Source organism: Channa argus, chromosome 1 (genome assembly GCF_033026475.1).
Source record: "Channa argus isolate prfri chromosome 1, Channa argus male v1.0, whole genome shotgun sequence".
Taxonomy (NCBI): domain Eukaryota; kingdom Metazoa; phylum Chordata; class Actinopteri; order Anabantiformes; family Channidae; genus Channa; species Channa argus.
This window is the reverse complement of record NC_090197.1, coordinates 33593755-33612218: the sequence shown is the minus strand read 5'-3', so window position 1 is coordinate 33612218 and position 18464 is coordinate 33593755. Positions and strand designations below refer to the sequence as shown.

The 18464-nt window shown below is 37.7% G+C and overlaps 1 protein-coding gene across 6 annotated transcripts in view; it reads left to right on the top strand.

Moving 5' to 3' along the window:
• The window catches only part of slc8a1b (solute carrier family 8 member 1b), a 118837-nt gene that overhangs the window by 7295 nt on the left and 93078 nt on the right, over positions 1 to 18464 (top strand). For all 6 annotated transcript variants that reach the window (XM_067514148.1, XM_067514139.1, XM_067514156.1 and 3 more), the window contains exons 2-4: positions 7156 to 8082; positions 9971 to 10135; positions 10647 to 11437. In XM_067514148.1, coding sequence (XP_067370249.1) covers positions 7207 to 8082; positions 9971 to 10135; positions 10647 to 11437 — 1832 coding nt within the window. In that variant the 5' untranslated portion in view covers positions 7156 to 7206. The remainder of the gene's footprint in view (positions 1 to 7155; positions 8083 to 9970; positions 10136 to 10646; positions 11438 to 18464) is intronic.

Genomic DNA, 18464 nt, shown 5'->3' with positions numbered 1-18464 from the left:
CATAGGTGTTAAATTGGGTTGAAATCTGGTGACTTCAAAGGCCACGTAGGCTTCACATCATTTTCATGGTTATCAAACCATTAAGTGACTCTTCATGCCCTATATATGAGAGCCTTTTCATCCTGTATGTGACCACTCTCAACACTACAGAAATATCTTGCCATCAGATAAAGGTGATCACTCACTTTATTGGTAGGCAGTGACCCCTAAGGGGACAATGGGAACCATCACTGTAGTGATCAAGCATTCAATGCCTGTACCTTTCTCTTGCTGTTTGCCACACATGCACACACCCACTTGTGGAGAAAAGGGAGCGAATGATGACTCATCTAAACATTTTGTTTTCCATATCTCTTTTTTGCACCACCAGACTCTCTTAAGTGGATTCATCTTGATTGCAAGGGGCTTTATAAATTCCCCTAATATGATATTTTACCTTACCTTCTTGAAGCCCAAATTTTACTTATTGCATGTACACAAACAATCATATACATGTTAGAGTAAGAGATATTTTCATATGTGTTTCCGGTATACTTGAACAATAGATGTACATGTCCACAAGGGGAAGTGTCATGTTTAGCAACCCATTATTCACTAGCAAATTAGAATAAAACAGAAAGCAGAAAGTAAAGTTGAAAACAAATTACTACCCAAAATAAGTGAATGAAAAGGAGAAGAATATGGTCGAGGTGTGATATATTTTTTTTAACCTCCTCTGCTAGCTGCTCCTCTAGCTGCTCCGTCTTTCTTTCTGTTTCTTCCTTTCATTTGATGTTTTCCTTTCCTTTTCTATTCCACCTCCTGAGTTTATTACAATAAAGAGTCAGCTCAGGTATGCACAGCACATTGTTGAGATTTAGGGTGTTTGCATGTCGGGGACTCTGCAACTAGTGATTACCCATAAAATCCTTGTCTTTATAGGTCAATGTAGATGTTTACATGTATCGACAGAGAAGCATCATATTGCCCTGACACAACCTCGATCACCTCCTGCATTTACATTCTCAGTCAAATGGGGGACGTCTATGGCTCAGTTGATAGAGCAGTCTTCCACAAACTTCAGGGTCAGTGGTTTCTGGGCACATGTAGTGCAAGTAGTAGTCTTGAACAACAATTCAACAATTTCCCAATAGGAATCAATAAATAGTTTAAATCCAAATTTAACAATAAATTCTTCACATTTTACCACGATTAATCATTATTAGTCAGAGTTGTGACTTTACAAATAGCTAGGGGAACAGAAGAGGTCACATTTTAGGCGTGTATACAGTGCATCCAGAATGTGTTCCCAGTGCTTACCTTTTTCCACATTTTGTTATGTTACTGGCTCTTTCCAAAATGTATCAAATTCATAATTTTCCTCAAAATTCTACAAATGACAACGTGAAAGAAGTATGTTCATATCTTTGCAAATGTATTAAAAATCAACTGCTATCATGTTATTAATGCTGTTTGTGCCAAGGGTTTCCACTATTTTCCATGCACTAAGCTTTCTTCAGCATGCTTGTTTTTGGTCCTCTCTGTTGTCATAAAAAAATTCTCTGTTGTTACCATAATGGTTCTCCTGGTGGGAAAATGATGCGATGAATCCCCAAAAAGAAACTCAAATGACCTCTCTAAGTCCCCTGTCCTGTACAGTGTTACCAGAGTGACAGTCCTTAGCTCCGATTAGCTAAAGCCTCTCTTACTTTATCATTTGTTTGGATATTGCCTCACGTTGAGTACCACACTGTAGTGAGGAAGTCTATTGGGCTATTCCTGATGTCTCCACAGGAGCACCTAGATGTTTTGCTCTGAGGTAATACATCTAAAATGAACTACTTTGGTAATAACTGAATACAGTTTTACAAAATGTGCTATTCGGTAAATTTTAAAGCAGGATTTTCCATCTAAAAGGGTCTTTTTCCTCTACATCTTAGTGGGTCAGACTTACTAGCCTCATTTGTAACATGTTAAATTGTTCACATTATTTACACACATTAATGCATGTCAGACCTAAAGAAAAGTGGGGTTTCTGTTTTTCACTACCTATTGCACATGCATGGCCATTAAATGTGCACTGTCACCTACATTTACTCATGTCTATCCTTTGATCTACTAAATGCAGATGTCACTTTAGTCACAATTACTATTTTAACACTTGTTTTTTGAGCAGTCTTCTAACTATCACATGCTTCTCTTGGTTTTAATAACCTTAGCACAGACAATATTTTTTATTTTCATTTTTTTAAAGGAGCACTGACTCTATGTTTGAGTTAAGGTTAGAGTAAGTGTTATGCAGATAATGATTTTGGTTAAAGTGAATGTCCAGTGGAAATGGAATTAAACATAAGCCTGTGTGTGTGAGTGTGCATGTTTCAGATTTTTGTCTAAGCTAAACTTGTGTGGCTCATCTATATTCCTCTTGAAGTGGTGCCAAAGTTTGAAGTCATAACATTTATATATTCTGAAACCTGATACTTAATTTACAAAATCCTAAATAGCTATTGCAAAGCAACTAAGCCTCTCTAGTGTTAACAGCAGGAAAAAAAACATGCAACCTCGAGTTTAGTGCTGGTATCAGCTGGTGTATCAGTTTTACCTTCATCAATTAGCTTATAATGATTCTAATGCAGAGTAAAGATTGTCAGATGTTGTTGCAGGATATATTCTGTTGTACAAACAAATGTACCTATAAACAGTACTGGTTAAGTCATGTTAAGTGTAATCCTCAGATAGAGTGTAAAAGACTACGTATACCATATATTAAGACTATAAAAGCAAGGTGTATCAAAGATTTGTATTTGTGAGGATGACTTTTAAGCAAGCCAGCCAAGAAACCGAGCAAGGGACTGCAATTAGAGCGCTGACTCTGGGCTAGTAAATTAGCTGTGTTTTGTATTAGGGTCTGTGCCACTAGTAAAATAGTGTTACACACATGAGAACCATTAATTGTTTTGTAGTACAAACATTTGCATCCTTTTAGTTTGAAATGGCAAAAACAGTAAAAAAAACATTTATTTTTCTGTCAACTTATTATTTAATGCACCATTAGATTGTTCAAATATTCTTTTGTCAGACATTAAAGTTATTGTAGGTTAGTTTTTGCAAATTTATCAAGGGGAGTATAACATTTTCTACTAATACAGTTTTCATTAATATTTTACTCTAACTTTTTAGAAGCTCCTTGGTCATTTTTGTTCTTACACTATGATGATGAAGGAACTTTTGTACTATCTCATTATGAAATAAATATTACAGTATGTAATTTTTTTTTCTTTTGCTATTTCAAAATAAGATAATGCAAGAAAGAGGGAAATGTGACTGAATGTTTGCCAATTTACTAATTAATTACTAAAATCCTTTTTCATTTAGACCAGGAGTCTGGGAAATTCATTCCAATTCAACACACTGAATGCCACTGAATCGCAGGTGGATAAACCAGTAACCAGATCAAAAGCTGCTGTATGGATGAGCTGACACAACAAAAGAACCTAAAGCAGACAGTAACGTGGCTGTTTTCCCCACATACTGTGAAGCTATTAAAGTCCAATTGCTACCATGTCTTCCTTTAATGGCTGTCTCAGTTTATACGGTTTTCTCTTCAGCATTAAGTCAGGTGGTGAGGTCATGAGCAGGGTGGGCCACAGCAAGGATGACTACCAATAGCTAAGTTAGAGGATATTAAGCAGTTTTTATGAAGACTTTGCCCTGGGAATGACACAGTTCAATATATTTCCGTATATTAATACATTTCTGATTAACATATCCTTCTTTGGTCATATTTACTGCTTTAGCAGGTTTACTTGGCAAGTCCCACCTTGAGAATTACTCTTTGCTCTTTAGCCGTCAGCCTGTTGGAAAAAAATACATCTTTAAGTGAAAACAAACAAATCCCAAAGCCACCTGAATTGTTGATGACTTGGAAATGTCACACAAAGCTTTATGTGACCACACAAGAAGACCAGAGAAGCTGCTGGCTAGCATTACACAGAAGGCAAATGTTTGGCTATGGGGGGTTGTCAGTGAATTGAAGTTTAATTAAGTAAAATGGTTTTGTTTAGAATACATTTTCATAACATCTGAGCAAAAAGCTCTTCCACCGCAGCTGAGCTCATTACACATCACATCCAGAACACTTGTCACACTTGGGTTATTTAACCCAGTGTCACCATTGGTGGGCTGTTTGTATTTAGCAGTGGCTGGTCTAAGCAGCAAGTAGCTTTCAAAATTAGGCAAGACACCGAAACACACTTTGTACTCTATTTACCGTATAATATCTTGAATGAGCATTCACATGTTGATTACATCCTAGTGGAAATTAGTTCTGTATTGTTCATTTAGTGATAACACAATGTTTTTGGCCTGGCTGCATGTCATGTTAGAGAAAATGTTAATAATATTGTTAGGGGATTTACAGCTTCATCTATAATTAGTGTTGTGGTAGGATACAAATCACGAAGCACTGATGTTACTATTGATGTCTGGTAAATTGTGCTGTTACTGCATGTACTGTAGGAGTGAGGACAATTAATTATTGGGAAATGGATGTTGGTGTACAGGATGTGGAAGAACCTTGTTTGAGGCATGTTCTGAGCTGATCTTTGTTCTGGGTCTTGGTTCTTGTTATTGATCTCTGATTAAAGGGATTTGGGCTTTTTCTAAAAGTTCTTTAAAGTCCTCAATGCTTATTTCTGGTAAATTGTCAACTAGTGCTGGGTGGTACATCGACTTTTTAACTTATATTGATATAATTTCAATGGAGAAATAGTATGAGAAAGTACTGTTTATATCAGCATAGTTTAATGGGTTCCATAGCCCTGTTTCATCTCTCCTCACAATCTCTGCCACATGATATGATTATATCGACTTGATGGGATTTGTGGTTGATAAATATCCATGGATTGGCTAACAGAGCTCCTATTTTTAGGTTGGATATAAATGCTGATATCAGGGAGAAATGATGATAATGAGCCGTTGTCCACCAATCCCAGGGTTGTTGGTTTGACTCCCGAATCCTCTTGTTGTGTTTATGCTTCATAGCAGCTCCCCAGTCGGTGTGTGTGTGTGTGTGTGTATGATTCTGAGTGCAAACAGTTAAATGAAAAGTATTGTAGATCGCTTTGGGTACGGATAAATGTATGTTAATAAGCCCTTTCTACCATAGTACATACGAAAACCACAGGCTGTCCCCCTTTCTGTCCACTGCTCACAGGCAAATCTGCTTCATAGAGAATACATGGGAATACACATCCAAAATATGCTTTGTTGTTCTGTTGCAGCACATTTCCTTTTATCCCCTAAAACCTCAGGAGAGAATATGTGTGCATGTTTTCAAAGATTATACAAAAAAATAGAACCACCCACATCCCCTCCAGTGCATTTTGGGATTTTTTATTCTGTACATAAGTTTAATGTTCAGCATTGAATGGGAATTCCCTCAGTTATGTTGATACCATATGAAGCACAACACGGCCACTGGTTTCAGGCAGGGGTCCTCTGGCTACTACACCAGGCAACTGTGTATCCAAAAATGCTTTACATAATAATAATTTGCAACAACAAATACATTTTTTGACATACTACATTAATGCTGTTCAGATAATGTTTTCTATTAACATAATGTGGAAAATATTGTTAATGAACATCACTGTCTTCTAATTGTGCCTAGAAAAGAACAGTATAAATACAGGTTAATATCATGATTATTACTCTGCCTGAATGCAAATACATGCTCACGCTGTCATACTCGCAGCAAAGGGTTCTAATTACATGAAAGTGTCTGCACTATGCATAGTCTAGAGTCATAATCATAAACATTATGTTCAGACAGATTATTCTCCCCATGTTAATGATACAACACTCAACACTGCAATTATGTTCTTATATGTGAAAACTGCATCACAGTGGGATAACTGACTATGTGTAGAATTACATGAACACATTTCTTTCATAGGATTTATTGTGTTTTAAGTTTCTTTGTGAAAAAACTACACCTGTGTGCAAAAATTAGTTTTTGGAATTATTTGAAATCACGAACTGAAAAACTAAATGGCGAAAGTAAAAGTACTTGTATTGTATCACAAGCCTGAGTTTTGTGTAATCAGAAAAATTAAAACGTCAACTGAAATGTATAATATAATCTAACATAATTGTTAACATAATCTAACATAAATGTTATAATATAATAAAATCTAATCTATTGCAGTTTGGACACAACAAAAAAAACGCTGTAATGTTATGGCATAATTGGAATGAATACTTATAGAGAGATTTATAATATTCAAATAATTCTTTCAAGAATAAAAACATATAGAGATAAATAAATATTTGCGGTACTTATTTACTAATTGTGTACTTCTACACGTTTCAGTAGCTTTTCTTATTTTACCTGCCTGCATCAGAAATACTATGTGGAATAATAAACAATGAAACAAAACTAAAAATATATAAATAAAAATGTGACCACCTGAAGGCAATGCTGTAGGTTCCAGGAACCTAATTTACAAGTCAATATCATTGACAGAATTCAAGCTGCTTTTTTCCAGAAAAATCACTCCCAGGTTACATGATGCACAGCAGAGTAATATTGCTACATCATTGTAGGAACAGTAGTGGGACATTTCAGAAGATGCTCCTTGGAAACAAATGGTGTTGATCTCAGGAGGTGGTGTGGATTTTTTGAACCTGCTGCCTCTAAGCAGCTGAGTAAATATCTCACCTAAAAAAAGTGTTTTTGTTATGTTTATGATGTTGTCTTTTTAAGGGCCTTGAAACCTCCTCAAGTTAGCTGGGCTGTTGATTTTTATAATCTTTGTAAAACACTGAGTGCTGTTTGGTGAACAGCGTCGGTGCTCACAAGTCTCCATAGATGACGTAAGAGTGTGAGCTGCGTTGACTCCAGGAAGTTAAATATATAAACCACATTTACACACACTCTTGCTTACTAAAGTTGTTATAAAACCAAGTTTCTAGTGAGTTGGGAGTTGCTAACACTGTAGGGCTTTATAGTTTCTACCCTTCGTTAATATTAAGCATTGACAGTATGTAAAAATTTCTCAATTCTTATCTACAGTTAAACCTAAACTTTGGCCAAATATGTGATATCCTAAATCTTCACCAGGTCTTTGATGATCTAATCAAAATTTTGTCCTTTGTCCTTTCCTCTCTCTAAAGGATTGAGATCCTGACCAGTCGTCACCTCACAGGTCTAGTCTGGACATCACCATGGGCCGCTGGGAACACTCCACCCTCCTATCCCCCGCCGTCAGGCTAGTTGCCGTCACGGTGATTCTTCTCCTCAATCTCCAGCCGTCATTGGCTGGTGCCCCTCCTGAGCCGAACTTAGGAGGTTCCGTTTCTGCAGTTTCCACCAATAAAACTGAATGCAGCAAGGCTGAGCCGTGCTCACAGGGTGTTATCCTACCTATTTGGGAGCCCCAAAACCCCTCATTTGGTGACAAGGTTGCTCGGGCAACGGTTTACTTTGTGGCCCTGGTCTACATGTTCTTGGGTGTATCAATCATCGCCGACCGTTTCATGGCATCAATAGAGGTGATCACATCACAGGAAAAGGAAATCACCATCAAGAAACCCAATGGGGAAACCACCACCACTACTGTTCGGATCTGGAACGAGACAGTCTCCAATCTCACCCTCATGGCTCTTGGCTCTTCGGCTCCTGAGATTCTGCTGTCTGTCATAGAAGTTGTTGGTCATGGGTTTCATGCTGGTACACTGGGCCCCTCCACCATTGTGGGCTCTGCGGCATTCAACATGTTTGTCATTATCGGAATTTGTGTATATGTCGTGCCTGATGGAGAAACGAGGAAGGTCAAACACCTTCGCGTCTTTTTTGTCACAGCTACCTGGAGTATCTTCGCCTACATTTGGCTCTACCTGATCCTGTCCGTGATCTCACCTGGGGTTGTGCAGGTGTGGGAGGGGCTGCTCACATTCCTTTTTTTCCCTATCTGTGTGGTCTTCGCCTGGGTGGCCGACCGTCGCCTGCTATTCTACAAGTATGTGTACAAGCGCTACCGCACTGGCAAGCAACGTGGCATGATCATTGAGACTGAGGGTGATCGTCCACTTCCTTCCAAGGTATACTTAACATTATCACTTCTGCTACTTACAGTTTTACTTCTACAGCAAGGTCATTTGCTAAAATCTAGGAATGCAATAGCATCACAAAAAGAAATCAGATGAAGCAGGAAACATTCTCTAATTGAAAAATCTGAAAGTATATAAACAAATCAGCAACTTCTACTTTTTTATTTTTAAAATTTCTATTGCCTATTTGTTCCAGTGTAGCATTGAAGCATGAAACATTTTTACTTTTATTTGAAGAACAGATTTTTCCTTGCAATACTGAAACAAATGCAAATTGATACATTAGTTGTCATCCCCACAAATCACTCCATCATGATTAAAATAATTATAAAATTATATCTGCTTATCAGACTTCAAAATTCCTTCGGCAATGTTCCACACATGGAAACTGTCTTTAACAAAGGCAGATCAGTTAGAGAATGTCCGACCAGTAAAAACGTATTAGGCTGTCTTCGTCTAAGCATGTGGTCAAAACAACAAAGGAGTAAAGGAACTTTTTAGGTATATCAATTTTTAATATCCTGTTTTTACCACTATCTGATGCTGTGTGTATTATCCTGTGCAGTGCGTTATATCTAATTATATTCTCAGTATTCTGGTGCAGAGTACATTTATTCACCACTCAGTTAATTTTGAATTTCTGTCTCCTCATCCAAAGTTGAAAATTACTCATAAGCATTGCTTTGAGATTCTTCAGGAGTACTCCATTAGCACATGAACAGCACTTTCATTTCATTTGCTCGGAATCGAACTCAGCAGCATCCTTGAGGGGAAACCTAACAATTTACTTAAGAGTATTTATTTGCACACATAATACAGCATCATAAAAAGCAGAAAATCTAAACTAAATAGAACAAATGTGACAAGAAGCTGCAAGCTTATACCATGCACCTCCCTCTCCAGGGTACATATAAAATTTTACCCTACAAAATGCAAAAGTTTGAAAAAAGAAATTGATTGGAAGTTTATAACTATGTTTATAACTAAAAAGACAATAATAATCAAGGTGTGTCAAAAAAACAAACAACATGGGCTGGTAGGTAAACATTTTAAACTAACAAGAAAGAAGTCCAGGTGATAAATTCAATCTGATGACAATGTATTTTAAAACTGTCATCTCTCAGCGTTTACTCTGGTGTCATATCTGTCCACCACCATATCTGAGGGAATACTGGTAATGACTGGTTTAATGTAAGGGAAGACAAGTTTGATGTGCCTGTTTACTAATCTAGTGTTATGCAAATAAACCCGATAATGAGGTTTTAGAAATGACATTAAAAAAAAAAATGCACATAATTTTGACATTTAGTGTATAAACAAAAAATTACATTACAGTAGATGCTGAAAGAATATTGGGTCTTTGAAAAACTGAGAGAACTCTTTGGAGTATGAAAAAAAGGCTAGTCTTACAAATCTTTTTTGCTGTACATGAAGTCTTCGGTAATTAGATGGTTATGTGTTAGTCCAACCACTTGTACCATAAATGAACTAAAAAAAGAGAAAAATAAATCAGTGATAAACATCTTATATTAATCCTGCTACTCAGTTTGCTGGTTATTATAGATGTTTAAAAATTGTTATAAAAAAGTGAAAATGCCAAGACAACATTGAAAATATCATCTTGACATAGAGCTCCAAAGCATTTCTTTAATCTAACTTGATAAGAGAAAAGAGCAAGAACAGAACAAACCAACATATTTTTAACTTAGCAGGTAGATAGCTGCCTTTTTTACACGGCTGTTATCGACCTGTTTGAGTCCATTCTCTCTACTCATCAAATTGTCAGTCAGACTCTCTGACAGCACCACATCAGAAAAGATATTGCTCCAATTGATCAAAAATATTGTACTGATTAAGCTGTTTTCTTTTCTTTTATAAGGTTGACATTGAGATGGATGGGAAGATGCTAAACTCACATGGCGTTGACTTCCTGGATGGTCCACTGGGTTTGGATATAGATGAGAAGGATCTGGATGAGGAGGAGACCCGTAGAGATATGGCAAAGATCCTAAAGGAACTCAAACAGAAACACCCTGACAAGGAGGTGGGTATCCAATTGAAAAGGGTCTCACATAAAGTCCAATAGCAATTTGAACACACTGTCAATGCTGCTGTATAAAGGAATTGGTATTTTTACGTATCACCTATTTTTACACTGTATTTGTATGGGAAATTAAATAGGAAAATAAGCAGCAACAGATTAGGAACTTTCTATTTGCTTCCAATAACACAGTGATTATGGTGATGAATGCAGCTAAGGCCTCATCACAACCTTTCTAATTTTATAATAGTAAATATGGGTGAAAAAGGAAACTGCAAAAGGAACTAACTTGATATACAAATGAAATGATAACCATTCTGACAGTTCATTCCTGCAGCTGAGTGATAACAAATTAGAAATGCTTTTTATGAGTTACATGCACAGTATAGTTACAGTATGAGACACATGCATGTTTCCAATCAGATTTCTAACATGGTATGGAGACACTAGAGAACTGGACACATACTCGAGAATGCTGATCCACACTGCTTGTCTTTATGCTTTTTCTTTCCAGATGGAACAACTCATTGAACTTGCCAACTACCAAGTCCTGAGCCAGCAGCAGAAGAGCCGTGCTTTCTATCGATGCCAGGCCACCCGACTGATGACAGGTGCCGGCAACATCTTGAAGAAACATGCAGCCGATCAGGCACGAAAGGCAGTCAGCATGCACGAGGTTCGCTCTGACGCTGGTGAGAACGACCCCATCTCCAAGGTCTTTTTTGAGCCTGGTTCTTACCAGTGCCTTGAGAACTGTGGCACAGTGGCAGTGAACGTAGTGCGGCGTGGTGGCGACATTAGCAAAACCGTTTCAGTTGAGTACCGGACAGAAGACGGCACTGCCAATGCTGGCTCAGACTACGAGTTCACAGAGGGTGTGGTGGTGTTCAAGCCTGGTGAGACACTGAAGGAGATCCGTGTAGGCATCATTGACGATGACATCTTTGAGGAGGATGAAAACTTCTTGATTCATCTATCCAGCGTCAAGGTGTTGCCATTAGAAGGAGAGGAGCCGGAGGAAAGCGAGTCAGCTAATCACGTGGACTCAGTGGCCTGTCTCGGCATTCCCTCTACAGCAACTGTTACCATCTTTGATGACGACCATGCCGGTATCTTTACATTTGAGGAGCCTGTTTTCCATGTGAGCGAGAGCATTGGCACCATGGAGGTGAAAGTGCTGAGAACGTCGGGGGCTCGCGGTGTGGTCATGCTGCCATACAAGACGGTGGAGGGAACAGCAAGGGGTGGCGGAGAGGACTTTGAAGACACCCACGGCATCCTGGAATTTCAGAATGACGAGATCTTGTAAGTAATTTGGAACAAGCCACCTTTTGAATTGAATAATTCTGATTTGTATTAATGCATACATATATATCTTACACCGTGTCAGTGTGCAGTCCCAAATGGTGCTGATGATGTGAGCAAGTGAGGGTGTGGGTGAGATGTGGTGGTCACGATGAGTGGCAAGGCGGACTGCTCATTAGGGACTTGACAAAGTATTTTCCCATCCTTCTCATGCTTTTTACTTTGCCTCTATTTTCCACTTTGACACATTCATTCACTACTTTTGTTTGTTTGTCCCTCTTGGCTTTGGATTGTGCTTCTGTGGGTTTTATTGATTTGTACAGGCTTCACTGCTATACAGTCAACACAACGGGTTTAGCTTGTTCTAGGAGTTGTAGAAACCAAGAAGAGCAACTGGGTTATGTCTTCTGAAGCTGAAGGCTTGAATTTTAAATACATAGACATGCCCAGACATGATATTTTGTGAAAATTGTGATTGATGAAAATTGAAAATTGTGATAAATTATTCTTTAAATAAGGCACTTTATGGAAAACAAACAGGAGCTGCTTATTGGAAAAAGTGCAAGAACTCAAGCAGCAGGGAATCCTGGCAGTGCCAAGAAGGAGTGTGTCTTGTCAGCTTAATTTCGATATACAAAAGCCTTGAAAAAAAATCCTAGTTGCACTTTACCCCATGTAAGAACATCCCAGAGCAACCACTCATGCAGCCAGAGATCCCTGCTGTGAAATGTTGAAGCCACAGTTCAAAGCTCTTCTTAGCCAAAAAGGCCTTATTATCCGATGATGACTCATGGTGAGGTTCATGAATGCTATTTGACCACATTTCAGGATGTGTTTTACCACAGCAGTGAATGTGCTCACAGCCAGCTGCTGTGCCCGCAGATGCTGACCTACTCCATGTGTGGGGCTCACAGTAGCACCGGCTGTCAGGAAAACTTTTACACATTGCTGACCACTTTGATGTGAAACCACACTAAATTTTAAAGCTTTTAAATCTATGATTTTGGAAAGTTCTACAAAGACAGAGGGCCTTTGCAAAAGAATATAAAGTTTATCTGAAGGGAATAAAAGGTTTAAACCTTCCAGATTAGTCACATCTTGATGGCCATTCACGCTTTTCATTGTTAATATAGGCATCTGATTGCTCTTTTAAGACAATTACAAATGTAAACCCATCGTTTAAAACGCCTTATGTTATTTGTTCATTCAAGCTTGTTAACAGTACACATCATGACGCAAACAGGCTTTAATTCCATTCCATTCCATTTTCATGTTTATGATTTCAGCGTGTTGTCTTCGTATTTTCTTTAGATTGAACATTTTCTTTGGACCTTATGACTGGTTTTGACTGGTCTTGTAGTTTTCTTGGCTACCATTACATAGATGCTTGGGTGTAAGTCTGATGTTACCATGCTTCTGATGAAAAGTTTTCATTGTTGTAAGATGAAAAAATGTTTTTAAACGGTTTTGACACTGACCAAGGTGTAGTGATGGCTTGTGTATGAAAGTGTTTATTGACTCTTCCTTTAAAACGGTCAATAAGGTGGGCGACTGGTCTCTCACTACCACTCTGTCTCTCACACATATGCACACAGGGCAAGATGGGTGGGCTCACAGTGTCGCCACAAATTACTGTTTGCACTAAAATGAAGGTGGCCTTTAGGCCTGTTGGTTTCATAGCTTTCGTGAGATTACAATAGATTTCACAGCTTCCCGCAGTTGGCCTTTTTAATGTTGGGGCCATGCACTTATTTATGGGAGTTGTTAGAAGGTTTGGAAAACTAACACAGGATATTGTCTAAATTAAGAAGAATGATATAAACGACTGAATCACATTGTCCCGTAATGGCAACATCTTGGACTCACAAGTTCTGGGACTGTATACATTTACAGTATTTTAAAGTTTAGATTTATACAAACTCAAAAGTTTCTATTATTTATTTTAACTTGTCCACCTTTGGCTGGTTTTGCACTTTAACCTTCCAAAAAGAAAGGATCCGTGTTTCCTCTTTCAAGAATTCGGCACCTTTTTTTCGCTATATTTTTCTGTGTCTTCAAAGATGTTTTAGGCAGGGTTGGGCACATCTGCTGTTCTGGGCTTGTTAAGATAAATTGATGCTTGGAATTCTGACTTTGACTTGACTTGAGTAGGCATGTAGTGGTGAGTTTCTGAGTTCTGTATGTTCTTAGCTGGCAGGCAAGAGTTGTTAGGTGCAGTAGTTTGTCTTGAAAACCAAGCTTGTTTGGAAATGTTAAACATGTTTTGTTTTTTAATTGAAGAAAGGTTGTAATGACATGAATGCCATGATGAATGAGTGGAAGATGCTCTCATAGTAGCAGTAGTCCTAAACTCAGTGTTTCAGTATGTGGTAGACTGCATAGTTTCCATAGCTGTTAGCTCTTGCAGCCAGGACTAAGTGGGTTTTAATAAGACACTCTCTCTCTCTCTCTCTCTATCTATGTATATATATATATATATATATATATATATATATATATATATATATATATACACACACACACACACACACACACACACACACACTCCAGTATGTGTACACTTCTTTAGTAAGATACTCAGAGCTGGAGTGGATTAATTGAAAACTACAGTAGCGGTGCCTTTTGTGATGAGCATTTCAACCATATTGAGAGGCCATTTTGTAACCAGAATAACACAAATTTGTTTTCCACACAGTATCAACAACTTAATCCCCGACTAGCCCTGTAAATCATCTGTAGCTGGATTAGTCATTATTCTAACTAATTTGCGGTTTTTTGGTGTATATAATTTTTATGTGTCGTTAAATATTAAGTTAATATTTCCAAATTAGTATTTTAATATTTTAATATTTCAAAATTCTACATAGTTGGCTTCAGAGGCGTTACAGAAAGTACACATAAGAAGAACAATGCTGGATTGCACTTTCTCAGCTGGGTTGTCTCACACCTTTAATGTGATGTGAGTTAAAAATAGCTGCTGCAGAGAAAAAAAAGAGGTCATAAACTTGGTTGAGTTGTTGCACACACAGCAAATGAATATACAACATTGAGAGTGTGCATAGAAAATAAAGTTGACTGAATAAACGGCCACATGGACATAGGATTTACAGCTTAAATTAATTTGCACCACTTTTTGCATTTTTTAATTTTTTTTTTTTTGGGGGGGGGGGGGATGTATTTCCATAGAAAGACACAGTGTGTGGTATAAAGAAGCCTCTGGGGTAATCACGTGTCCCTTTAGGGAATGCTGAGGACGTTTTTGCTGTAGAAAAAAGGATTCACAAAATAGCTGATCTAAATAGGATTGCCTTCAGGCTAACTCTACCCTGATTCTGTTTCTCTGATTAAGGGAAGGGAGGGAGTGATTTAGGAAGGGTACCATAAGAAAGATAAATGATTGTGAATAGAGGCTGTGATGGGAGGAGGACAAAGGAGGATGACGAAGAGGACAGTGACAATAGGGTGAAAGAAAAGTTTTAGAAAGTTTTTTACTTTCTTGTTATCCTATTTTACTTTGACTCTTGTCCACTTACACTTTTCTGTCTCCTTGTCTGTAAGAAGCCCTGTGCAATTTGTCTCTGCAATGCTTTTTGAGGGCATGTGTGTCCTCTAAAGATGGAAAGATGCATATGTGTGTGTGTGTGTGTGTGTGTGCGTGTCGGGGAGAGAATTTGAAATATAAATCGTTTTTTTTAACTAAACCCCTGCCTTTAAAGCAAAATAAATCACACTCAGTCCTGAATGTTTGTATTTCTGTGTGTGTGCATGTGTGCATGTGTACTGTCCACCTTCTGTTAAAATGAATAAATACATACCAAATTTTGAAAACCCCACAAAACTGTTTTTCAAGTATTTCTTAGTACCACCACTGCTACTACGGTGTACTACACTTTCTACTTATACTGTGTCGTAATTATACCCACTTGAGGTTAAGCTACAATAATAAAGCTATTAAAGCTTTCCACCATACAAGACTTAAGTGTTCTATTCCATTCTTTTAGTAAGAAATTGTTTGAATTGGTTTGTCTGCCACAGGTAAAATACATAAACATAATAATTTAAATAAAACCTAATTCTCTATCACAACAAATGTTTTATTCTTCAAAGGTAGCCTAACTTCCTCCACAAGTCTAAAACATATGAATGAAACAATATGGTAGAAGGAATCTTGAACTATCAAACACTGCAAACTAATGAAGGATAAAACATCCACATGAGGCCAGACAGCTTATTTGGTTAAATAGGGTCTGCAACAGGTGAAGTGCTATAGGATCTGAAGCTTAACCCTAATGGCAGAAGGTGGGACCTGCATAGAGAAGCTGGATTGGGAAGTTATTTTTCTCCTAAAATTGTAGGCTGATGTTATGAGGTTCTTTTAATGTAATACAGCAGCTCTGCTGGGAATTGTACATTTACTAGGTTGTAATTTCTGATTTTAAAAGTTGATGCTCTCAAAAAAAGTTATAATTCTCCCATGTGTTTACTATTGAGGTCATAGTGAGCGGTGGAGTGGTACTTGAGTGCGTTATATTAAGAGGTGCTTCTAATGTTTTGGACAATTTATCTTTGATTAACTTAGAGTAGAACTGAGGGCATTCAATTCTTGCATTAGATTGTAAAGGTGTATCTAATGAAGTGGCCAGTGAGTGTGTGGTGAAAAGGGGAAGACTTTTTTCACCCCTCTGACACATTGGACTACGCACATGCTCAAACCAGCATTGTCATACCTGTCATACGACGAGCAGTTTTATCCAGAGCACCTTCCAGCACCCTGAGCAGCTCTATTCTTATTACAGATGGTCTTAATGGAATTGCCAGACTATTTAACACAAAATAGGTCATCAAATCAACTTCTTTCCATAGCTGTGACATTTAAACTGGATTTTTAGATGGAGATGAGGACACCCAGGCTCAATATATCAAGTCTCATAATAGTATGTAAAACATAAACATAAATTAACCAAAACTGTATGGTACATTTGTTATACAAAAACTTGTTTATACAAGGACTTGTTTCCAGGGCAACAAGTTCTTGTTTCTCACACACTGTATATGCATGTCTTAGGACTATAAGAGTTCAGAAAATAGATCACAGAGGTGAATTCACATAAAAATACATGCTTATGCTCAAATTCATACTCACACAGGTTCTTGCACACTACATAGATATACACACTACTTATGAGTGTTTTCTGTAGCTTTGTTTTGACATGTATGGATCACTCACACACAGACTCAAGCCATACATAAACAGGCACCCAGTGGGTGAACAGGATACAGATGAAAATCTACTAGGCTGCCTCCTACACACACATATAGACATAGAGCAGCCACAGCCTTTTGAGCTACATGTTTACTAGTGCAGCAGTACCTTTTTGAATTTGAGCATGCATGTTTGTATTTTAAAAAATAAGGAAGTCAGACAATGATTTGAGCTTCTTTGGACTCTAAAATGCCATTTTGTTTGTTTTATGATGATCATTTTAATCAGACTCCACTTCTAAGATTTCCTAGAGTTTATAGTGGGTTGAGTTGTTGGGAAAATTATTCACATTCCACTTTCAGTAGGTCACTTTTGAATTTGGGTACAACCTAGTGTTGAGACTCTGTTTTTCCTTTTTTCAATAAGGTTATTGTAAATTTTAATAAAATAATAGGAATCTACATCAGCAGTGAATTTCGTACAGTCAGGGTTCAGTGCACTGACTGACCAGCTGTGACTTAAGGCTTGGGTGCCCTCAAAGTGAGCTACTCTAGTTTGTATGACGTGTCAAATCAATTTTACTTAAACAGCACTTTTCAAACATAATGTTAATTAATTCACATCTGCATTGTGAAAACCAGGTAGCTCACCAATAGATTTGGACCTACTTTTCAACACATTTCTAATCTGTAGCACTCTGATATGGCCACTGACGATATGGGATCTGGATTGCCCCCTGTGGCACTTGACATCCAAATGCATCCAATTTATTCAGCATATGCCTGGAGCAGAGTTGGGTGATGGCACAGCACCTGGTGGCTTTAGAACATCTGCAGATACATTTAGTTTCACATCAGTAGCATCAGCTCTTTCCCATTTTTGTGCACAGACTTCACAATTTTCAGAGTCTCACCAGAGGCAGAGACTATGTGCCCATCTGTTTGGTCTTTGTTTTAAAGAGACTATTTTTCAAGTGATGTTTTGTCTCATTTGATAAAGGATGTCCTTCTATGTGCAGGCTGGCCTTTTTTTTCTCTTATTATTGGTTTAATTTTGTCTGGAAATTGCAACATCTACTGTCAAGAATTGATTAAATCGAATGGTTTCTTCTGCTGTGGTGCTTTGACGTGCAGTACGAAGAAAAGGACCCTGTAGGTACCACAAATCTGAAAGAAAACATGTATCCGTTACTTTCCTACCACAGAAAGAAAAAGAAACAGCAAAAGTAAGCTTGACTGAGAAGTTCAAATCCTGCTCACTTTGACAACACCACTCAGGCGTGAATCACTGCATAAAGTTGTTGTGAATGTTGAATTTTTAGTTTTTATAAAGAAAATGTGTTTCAGTTTGTCTTCAACTGTGTGATAAATGCTTTGGAGTACACTGACATCTTCACTGAAACAGTCTTTAACAACCATACTAGCAAAAAGTAAAAACACCACAAAACAAATATCTGCATACTACAGTCAAATTGTCTAATCTTTTTAAGTAACAGTTGTAAAAATCTGTCTGTTATAATTGTGTGAGCTATACACAATAAATCAGCAAACGCACATAGACACCCTTTTGCACATGCATCCATATACACCAACATGCTTATACAAACATTCGTATCAGTGAGGCATTAGATGCTAATGAGACTTGATGAGGTCTGTAGGTCACACGCAAACACGCATTCACACTCCATCCTTCTGTGACAGCAGTATCATTAGTAAAAAACACTGAATTAATTAGCAGAGGAAGGCAAGTGTTGTGGGAGAGCCACATTTTTTCTCTCAAGAAGGATAGATGACTTAACTTGTGAGTATGTCTCTGCATTTATGC